The 10,550-nt window shown below is 41.6% G+C and overlaps 1 protein-coding gene across 3 annotated transcripts in view; it reads left to right on the plus strand.

Annotated features, from left to right (window-relative positions):
• The window catches only part of LIN7A (lin-7 homolog A, crumbs cell polarity complex component), a 75,453-nt gene extending 67,103 nt beyond the window's left edge, over positions 1–8,350 (plus strand). For all 3 annotated transcript variants that reach the window (XM_033951910.1, XM_033951909.1, XM_033951911.1), the window contains exon 6: positions 7,420–8,350. Coding sequence is in view for 2 of the 3 variants with exons in the window: in XM_033951909.1 (XP_033807800.1) it covers positions 7,420–7,447 (28 nt within the window). In the remaining variant the exon portion in view is untranslated. The remainder of the gene's footprint in view (positions 1–7,419) is intronic.
• Positions 8,351–10,550: the final 2,200 nt, after the last annotated feature.

Below are 10,550 nucleotides of genomic sequence, written 5' to 3' on the forward strand. Positions count from 1 at the left end.
GCTTCCACATCCCCCCCCCCCCACGAACTGGCATCGCCCCACCCACAAACTCTGCCCCCCACGAAACAGCATCGCCCCCTAGCGAATGCACCCCCCCCCCTGCACGAACTGGCATCCCCTGCCTGTTCAAATTGAAGGCTTACCACCAATTTGGCACTGGCACGCAGCTCCAACCCACAGGAGGTGCCGGTGCCCGAAGATCATGCTGCATGCATGACTGGGCTTTGAGCATCTGCGCATGCTCAAGGCCTCCTGGCTCCCACCTCTCTCTGAGATTCTCAGAGAGAATGAGAGCCAGAAGGCCTTGAGCATGCACAGATGTTCAAGGCCCAGTCCGGCAAGAAGCACGATATTCGGCCACCGGCACTGGCACCTCCTGTGCTGCATGCTGGTGCCAGATTGGAGGTAAGCCTTCAGTTTGGGTGGGGGATCCTGGTTCGTGCGAGGGGGGGGCAATGCCGGTTCCACACGGGGGTGTTATTTGCGGGCAGGGGGACTCGCAAATAGAGTCAATACTCGGTTTGGGAGTCACGATTTGCGAAAATGTTTTGCTCGTCTTGCAAAACACTTGCAAACCGCGGTACTCGCAAACCGAGGTTTGACTGTATTATGAACCATATTATTCAGAGACTTCCTCCTATTTCTTAAATATATTTTGGTGCATTTTAGAATATGCATGTACCTTTCTCACCCACTGCCAACTCCAGACTCCGTCCCTTCTATCTTGCTGCGCTGTATGCTTGGCACAGACTGCCTGAGTCATTACGTTGAGCTCTGTCTCTAGCAGTATTCAAATCCAAGCTAATTTCAAGGTCACTTTTAACTCTTACCATTCTCTCTGTGAGAAAGTCCCCAACCCTATATGCCTTGTTTCTCTGTCTAAATTAGATTGTAAGCTCTTCTGAGAAGGGTCCATCCATTACATGTTAAATGCACATATATAACGTTGCGTACACCTTTCAATGCTTTAGAAATGATAAATAGCAGTAATATTTATATTGAGTGCTGAGCATTTATAAAACTTTCTCTTCATTAGCAAATGCCCTGTTGTCACCAATTGACTCCTCTCCTTGCTTAGTTCCCCCTAAGAAAAATTCATCTCTAATATAGATAGATTGTGAGCCCACCGAGACAGACAGGGAAAAATGCTTGAGTACCTGAATAAATTCATGTAAACCGTTCTGAGCTCCCCTGGGAGAACAGAATAGAAAATTGAATAAATAAATAAATAAAGAGTGTGAAATATTTCAGTCTCTGATAACCAAAGCTGGTATTGTGATGTCATAATGCCTCATTCTACCAATGCCGGAGAGCCACCTCATCAATGATGTCACAATGGCTTCATTGTTCTATACTTGGCTCACTTATGTTACATTTTAATTTCTAGAGTGGTGCAGTGGTTATAGCTACAGCCTCTGGACCCAAAGGTTGTGGGTTGAAACCCACACTGCTCCTTGTGTCCCTGGGAAAGGCACTTAATTGCCCCAGGTACCTTAGACAGATTGTGAGCCCACCAGGACAGATAGGGAAAAATGCTTGAGTACCTGAATTAATTCATGTAAACTGTTCTGATCTCCCCTGGGAGAACAGTTTACAAAATTGAATAAATCAATCAATTTACCAAGTAACCAATTATACTGTATAGTGAAAGATTCTTTACACATCTTCTTGTTTACATTGAGAATTTCCAAAAGACGTGGGCACCCAAAGAAAGCCAATCACTTGTCTTCTTTAACAAGCTACACGGAATACAAAGCAACAGGCAAGCTCTCAGTGAGACTGTTTATATTAAATTCACATCTGCCTAAGCTTTCGTACCACTGTCCTCATGCGGCAGAGAGTGGGTGGAAGAAAAAGTAGATTGAGACTTCAGTTCATTGATATTGACTTTCATATTTCAAAGCGACTTTCATCAGGGAACATGAAAGAACTGTAAGGCAAGTTATATCTGCAAAAGACAGGCTCTTTTGCTCTCATGACAGAAAACCTGCAGAACACGCACTCTGAGCTGTTATTGTTAATATTAAAATCAAGAGTGAAGTATTGGTTGAGTTTGGGTCATCAGTGTCTGAATTCAAAAGGGCCTGGGATAGGCAGTGGGATCTCTCAGAGAGAGAAAGAGATAATGGTTACTGCGGATGGGCAGCTCTATGACCTCACAATGCAGGTGCAGAGCCTTACCCTATAGGAAGAGGAGATGCAAATGTTAAGAGCCTTAGCCAATAGGGAGAGGAGGAGATAGTGGATGCTGTGGATGGGCAGACTAGATGGGCCATTTGGCCTTTATCTGCCATCATGTTTCTATGTTTCTAATTTGATATCAAATCCATATTATTACAATTTGATATCAGTGCGCGGTCTGTAGTGCTGGCCGCGGGGTTAACAGCTCCGATGCTCATATGAGCGTCGGAGCTATTACTGCTGCGGTCGGCGCATAAAGCCATGCTACGGTTTTGTAAAATGGAGGGGGGTGATTTGCATTTGTATGGATCCATTATTAACCCCCCTCTTCTATTAAACTGCAGTGTTTAGCGCAGAGAGCCGTGCTGAATGACCTGCGCTGCTCCCGACGCTCATAGGAGCGGCGAGAGCAGTGCAGGCCATTCAGCGCGGCTCCCTGCGCTAGAAACTGCTAGTGCAGTTTAATAGAAGAGGCCCTAAATGGCTCAAGGAATTTCTTACAAATCGGAGTTATTGTGTAATCAAGGACCAGGTTTTCTCTAAAAGTCGGAACTGTTTTTGTGGAGTTCCACAGGGTTCTTCTCTTTCTCCTAAACTTTTTAGTATTTTTATGAGTTCTGTGCGGACAATGGTTGTGTCGGGTGAAGATCTTTTATTTTCTTTCAGAGGTAGGCAATTCCAGTCCTCGAGAGTCGGAACCAGGTCATGTTTTCAGGATATCCACAATAAATATGCATGAGATAGATTTGCATCTCAAGGAGGCAGTGCATGCAAATCCATCTCATACATATTCATCGTGGATATCCTGAAAACATGACCTGGCTCGGGCTCTCGAGGACCGGAATTGCCTACCCCTGTCTTAGGTTGATGATATTTTTTTTCATTAATTCCAGTAGATGGGGATATCGCAGACGTCAATGTTAAGATCGGGGATTGTACTGGAAAACTGTCCTGCAAGCTGAAATTAAATACAAACGAGACAAAACTTTTATGGGTTAATAATCAGTTATCTTTGGTCCCTACAAACGTTAATATTATTACAACTCAGCTATTATAATTTTTCGTATTTGAACTTAGGGCTCCTTTTACGAAGGTGCATTAGGGCCTTTCGTGCGGAATAGCGCATGCTAAAATACCACACGCGCTAGCTGCTACCGCCTCCTCTTGAGTAGGCGGTAGTTTTTTGGCTAGCGCACACTAAAAACGCTAGCGCACCTTTGTAAAAAGAGCCCTTAAACTCAAAAATGGTTTTAAAAAAACAAAATTGCAGCTGATTCAAAATACTGCAGTGAAGTTGATATTATGGCTTGAGGAGATATGATAACGTTTCTATATTCTATAAGCGAAATGATGTGGTTGCTGTGTTAGTCCACTTTCCAAGGTAGTATCAAGAAATAAAACAAAAAACAAAGGAAATAAGGTGATTTGGGGTTTTTTTTTTTGTTTTTATTTCTTGATACTATGGACTAACACAGCAACCACAACATTTTGCTTATAGAATATAGAAACGTTATCATATCTCCTATAAGAAACTCCATCGGCTGCCTATAGAGAAATATATACCCCCCTCTTTAACAAAGCGGCGCTATTGGCTGCCGTGTGGCAACAGCCCCGAAGCCCTTTAAATCTCTATGGGCTTTGGGGCCGTTACCGCAGCGGCCCGCGCTAAACCGTTTTGCAAAAGAGGCCCATAGAGTTTAAAACTGTTTGATTTATTATATTATAGAGGCAGAGGCTTCTGATCATCTCTCTTTGGGGTCCTTTTATTAAGCTGCACTAACCGATTCAGCGCGCATTAAATGCAAAGCGCCCATAGGATATAAGGGATGCCTTAGCATTTAGCGCGCGCTAAATCAGTTAGCGTACCTTAATGAAAGGACCCCTTTGTTCTTTTCACATTTGCATTATCCATCTAATAGACTGAGTAGTACCTTATTTTTTCGCAGTTTCCCCCTTTTAGAGGTTTACATTTTAAACGTCAATTTAACTCCTCCTTTACGCATGCCGCTAATGTTGTTTGGAATGATTTGCCCAGGCAAATAAGGACAGAAATGAGTTATTGGAGATTTCGTAAAATGCGTAAAACATTTTTATATGATAGATTGGAAAGCTAGTGTTTATGTCTAAAGAACTGTATGGCTATCTTTTAATCCAAAGAATTATTATGGCTTCTTTCTGATGCATATCGCCTTGAACTAAATGGTATTGGAGCGATTCAGAAATCTTGTATTAGATTAGATTAGTTTAGATCAGGGGTGTGCAACCTGCGGCCCTGTGATGTATTTTGTGTGGCCCTGGTCGAGGGCGATGCAGTGTTTTCCTCTGCTGCCCCCGGGTGTTTACCGTCTTGCCGGTTCCCTCCTCTGTCTTGCTGCAGCGTTTGCGCGGCCCCAGAAACATTTTTTTGGGTCAATGCAGCCCAGGGAAGCCAAAAGGTTGGACACATCTGGTTTAGATGATATTAAAATAGAAAACTAAACAGGTTTACACCTGTAAGTGTGTGTTTATGTAATTTTTATTAAAATCCCACTGTAGTCAAAATCATGATTACAGAACAGGAATGAATGACAGTAACACTTTTAAATGGAGAAATTCTGTCTCGTCTTTCTCTATATATACCACCTCCCTATGGGCCGCGGGTCTGTCATCTGCATAACATTAGAGGCTGACCAAATTTTAGTCCGGCTACGGCTTCGTCCCTGAAACCAGACCACAATCTGGGTTCTGTCACGTTTTGGTGGCACGGGGAAAGTTCGGCCTGTTTAGAGCATGCCACAACATTGTGTCAGACAGAGACAGACTTGCAGCCTGAAGAAGCCCGTTGGGTGAAACGGAGACACTCCGTAGGGACTTAAGATAAGTGCTGCTTTTTCTGGGCTGTTTCTATGTTATTTATAGAAAGTTACTCTAGTGGCTATACTTATAACCGGAATTAGTCCATAAAATTTATATCAAAAACATCCGGTTGAATATAATCTTCACACATTCATAAATAGATATTCATAAGGAAATACTTTGATACTCGGATACTCGATCCTCAGAGGGTTGATCTCCCGTTGGTTCTGGTGAACAGAGCTCACCGAACCCAATCTTCATAGGATCTCATTGGATCAAAATATAACGTTTTTTTTATATATATTTTTCCTTTAATTCTTTTTATGTCAATAGTTTTAATATAAATAGTGAGTATAAAACTTTCACTTAGCTTGTAAGCTTTATTTTAAAGAGGGGAGCGCCTCCACCAACATGTCCATGTTTCACACGCTTTCCTCAGGGTCGAGGCTCCCTTATTTATATCTGTAAAACATTAAATGTATTTAAATATCAAGCATTCACCCATTATATAATTTCAAATGATCTTAATTAATTTAATATGGCTAATCAAGCCCCACATCTTATGTTATAGTAATAGTAAATTTCAGCTTACTGTTTTGTTCAGTAGAACTCGCTCCGTTCGATATGCTATCATTCTGATTTTAGAGCGTCTGTCATCATATCCGGTTTTTTAAACCCTTTGAGAGAACCACCCCCCAAGCATTGCATCAGCAAAAACTACGAGGGACTATAGATAAAGTCACACTAAGGACATCCAATCGATCTCCTCGTGTAATCCATTGGGGGATAAAGCATCTAGCAAGTAAATCCATTTTTGTTCTTTTATGTTAAGAGCTTTTTTATAATTCCCACCCTCCTTCCGCATTTTTTACAGAGTCTATAATACGCCACTTTATATCAAGCCATGAATGTTTCTTTTGGACCCAATGATTTACTATAGGTGCCATATCCGTTACCGTATGAACTCTGGATTTAGGTTCATTCATACGTGTCTTAATTGAGCACTGCGTCCTGCCTACGTAAATCTTGTCACAGGGGCATTGAATAATATAAACGACATTGGTGGTGTTACAGTTAGTTACTTCTTTAGATGGTATAACCATTCCCGTAGTGGGATGTGTCCATTTATTTCCTACAATGGTTAGAGAACACCACTGACAGTTGCCACACACCCCATGATAACCCTGTTGGTAGGGGGTTGGAGTGGAGGGCTCCGAATTATTTCTTCAATATTCCGATGTCGCTGAAAAGCAAACACAGGGGCTTCTGGCATGTCCTTTAATAGCCGGATGACATGCCACTGATTTCAGAGGTTTTTCGGCTGATGATTGAAGTCAGATCTGAGGCACTGTTTCCGCTATATGATTTATCTTGGCGGTCTGTCCCTCTTGCTGAGGTCTTTTTGCTCCATTTAAACAAATAAAAATGCTAGTAATTTGGGTTATTTACATAGGAACAACAAAGTCATTGAGATTGCTATTTCCTCTTTTTTGTGTGTATGCTTCGGTGTCAGACAAAAATGCCTGTGTATTTTTGGCTGAAACCAAACACTCTCTGCCTGCCCCCAGCCCCAGCTCAAGCACTGCCAGAATAAGCTTTCCCAGGCTACCACTCCATGGCAGAGAGCAGGTCCACTGTGATAGCAACCCCCCACCAAACTGGCAGAAAGCAGGTCCTGCCAAGCTGATCACCTGCCCCCTTCTGCTTCCTACCAATTCTTTCCTGCCCCTACCAGTTCCTCATTCAACATAGCTGCTGCGACTTCCTGTTGCAGCCTCACGTCACTGCCCGGGAAATCCTGGTAGCTATTTTCAGATTGGAACGGGCATGGGCAGAGCCGACTGTGGATTGCTCCTTCCTGAAAAAGGACATGACCACCAGGATATTTAAAGGTAGGCCCAGGGAGGTCCTTCAGGAAGTGTGGGAGGGGGGAGGGGTTGCAGTTGCGGGGGTCCAAGAGGACCCACTCTCTACAAGGGGAAGTTGCCATTTTTGGTTTTGGCTAAAACTGAGCAGCAAATTTTGGCTACCGATTCAATTTTGGTCAAAACTGAGAACCCTTGTTTCAGACATCCTCTACCCCAGATTGACTTTACCAAACAGAGAAAGTAGCTAATTGGATGAGATTGGAAATGGAGAGCTTCATAGACACGAAATGAAAGTCTTTTCTATGACATTGTTCTTTTATAAAGGGTAGTTACTAAAATGTGGTAAAGTACTTCATTTTACTGCAGCTTAATTTCCAGCAAGAGTCGCTAACCTGTGGTGTCAGCATTGCAGGTTCGTAACTCCCATATTAAGTCAATAATGCAACTTGTGTTCAACCTTACAAGCTGTGTTATTAAGAGCCAAAGTAAGTCAAAACGTTTTTTTGCTCTCAGATTGGTCTTGTTTCCTTTCCAGGTTCTTCCTGAGGAAGAAAAAACACTAGAAAAAAAGATTCCATCAAGAAAAAGCATGGCCTCTTGCCATCATCGTATACAACATTTTAAAAGCTGTACCCGAAGAGAACTGGGAAGAAAGAGTGAAGAGTATCAACTCCACGCGCTCAACTTTTATTTTATAAAGGTTGTCCGGTGTATGGCAATGTGGCCCCCAGTTTTGGACCGCTGTGTAAAACATCAACTAAAGAAGCGGATCTGTTGGAACTCAATAAAGCATATTTTCACACTGAGGGTCATGGAACAGTTGTCTCGGACAGTGAAAAGCCCTGTGGGTGCAGAAGGCCTTGGACCAACTAAAAACTAGAACAGAACATCCATGCATTATATTTCGTAAATATCTCTCGCACTACATATTGTAGGGTTGTTTCTATATGACTTCCAGTTTGTAATAAAGGTAACTTTTCTTTTCTTTTCTAGAAATAGTAAAAACCACTATATTTATACTGTTTTCATTATGTGGGCACAACTGACTTTTTACCTGTGTTGTTGTCATATTTTTTATTAGATAATCACTTAGATAACTGAATGAAGCAAACCATATTTTTGATCTATTTTTATTTGGCTAACAAGACTAGAAAGTTTTATCACTGTATGTTTAAATGTGTTATTTGTGTTTAACCAATATATAATATACACACATCCTATATATATTTATATACATATATAAGTATGAATGTATGATTTCAGGCCAATAAATAGGGTAAAACCATTAGAAATCAATTTATATATTGAGTTCTCTGTGTTCATTAATATGTTCATCTGTACATATCCACACAAGCACACAAACATGCATACAAATATTTTATGTTGTATATGTACATATCCATACATAAATATGATATATACTTTACACACACACTATATAAATATATATAGTAACAGTACAGTGTTCCCCCACAAATTCATGGTCCTGGTCATTCGTGGTATTTTCTGACCGCGAAGGGGAGGCAGGAGAGGGCAGCCGGAGTGATGGCGAGTGAAGGAAATCACTCGCGGTATGCTCCGACCGCCTCTTCCTGTACTAAAGTCGGGCCTCACCAATCAGGAGTTGCGTGTCAAAGCAGCTCCTGATTGGTGAGGCCCAACTTTAGTACAGGAAAAGGCGGTCGGAGCATACCGCGAGTGATTTCTTTCACTCGTGGCGCTCTGGCTGCCCTCTCCTGTCTCCCCTGCCTAAAAAACGTATTTGCGGTTTTTCAACATTCGCGGGGGTTCCTGGAACAGAACCCCCCCACGAATACTGTAAATGATGACAGATAAAAACACGAATGGTTCATCCAATCTGCCCAACCGTACATGATTTAATTTAAATTGTCTTTTTTTATAGATATTTCTGTGCCAGAAACCCAGAGTTCTGCCCGGTACTAAGCTTAGGTTCCATCTACTGGAGTCTCTGTCAAAGCACACTCCAGCTCATCTAACCCGTCCTCAGCCCATCCTCAACTGAATGGCCATTTACAAGACACAGACCATACAAGTTTGCCCAGTACTGGCTTTAGTTCTTCAATATATACTCATTATTTTCTAATTAGAGATCCTCAGTGTTCATCCCATAATTGTTTTTTTTTTCTGTCACCATTTTCCTCTCCACCACCTCCCTCGGGAGCGCATTCCAGGCATCATAGTGAATGCATGTTAAATATATAGGAATTTTGCGTATCAAATGTTCTTATGGTAAGAAGTCTGGTAATCAATTGAAAGGTCTTAGTATAATATAAACCAATATTTAGCAGTTTCCCAGGAAATAATTTCTGACACATTTTGTGAGAGTATAATTAGTATTATTTGTACTGTCATAGTGCAATTTAAATCTGTTTAATATATATATTTTTAACTCGGTTACTTTTGCCAAACCACACAGAGAAGCATAAGCCCAACATTCCCAGAGATTTTCAGGTCTACACTAGGTCATAGAGTATAATATATATTGTATTTTTGCTGAAAAGCCATCATAACATTGTAGTATAACTATTAGTCATATGACAGACAGATATGGGAGCTAAGTATTGGTGGGACTGCCCAGTCTACTGTTACACACTATTTCTGCTACTCTAGCAGAGACGTTCTCATCCATTCTAGACCATTCAACTACTCTAGCAGAGAAATTCTCAACCATTCTAGACCATTCTACTACTCTAGCAGAGAAGTTCTCAACCATCCTAGATGATTTTCCTTCTTCCATGCTAAGAAGTGCAGTCATGTTGGCCTTCTTATCATGCTTCCCTTGATGATATTTAAGAAGGTACCAAGCCTGGCCATCAGGTCATGGTGCTGGAGCCAGGCTTCTCTTGGGATTGTTAAACACCTGTGTAAATAAAGTTGGACTTCTCATTTCAAATTATTTGCAGTTATTTTTATTTTCCCTTCTTCTTCCCGGATTGTGATATGTGAATATTGGCGAAGATGAGTACCATGTATGTATTCATTTTACTGTTATGTTCAAATCATCCCTATGGATCAATAAATATGTCTTGCTGCTACCATGACAGTTATAGTCTCTTTGTCAAGAACAAGAAATGGAGAATTGTGAGTTCTGTATTGGGATTTCCACCAGCTGCCTTCATGGAGACAAAGATATTACTTGCTGACACTTCATGGTGCTCTCCTTTTGTATCAAACGATAGGTGTTTTGTACTTATATTCAGAGCAGAAAGAACCTGAAGGATTGTGGGACGTTCAAAGAAAGGTAGAATAAAATTCATCTGCTGTCTCAAAATTGTGCAAGCACGAATTGATTTTCAGGGGGTGGTGGTGTTTTATAGCTGTGAGCCACTGATATATCAAGGTTATGAAACCTTACTGAGCTGTTTCTACAGTGCTGCCAATGTAAGCACACGGTGGCAAATTCATGAATTTAATTGTCAGACCTCATATGTTAGAGTGAGCAGGACACATCTAGACTTTCAGAGCATAGTGTGCAGGTGTTCAGAGGTCTCATGCCATGCCTTGCAAGCCCAGCGAGTGAGACTATAAGGTGGTGGGAGAACAGGCAAGGAAAATCTACAAGGGGAGGCCAGGGCAAGGAAAGTGAGACTCCATCTGAGATGGGGAGAATAGAAGAGAGTGAGAAAGAGGGGGACACATGCAATG

The sequence above is a fragment of the Geotrypetes seraphini genome, chromosome 7 (genome assembly GCF_902459505.1).
Source record: "Geotrypetes seraphini chromosome 7, aGeoSer1.1, whole genome shotgun sequence".
In the NCBI taxonomy this organism is placed as follows: domain Eukaryota; kingdom Metazoa; phylum Chordata; class Amphibia; order Gymnophiona; family Dermophiidae; genus Geotrypetes; species Geotrypetes seraphini.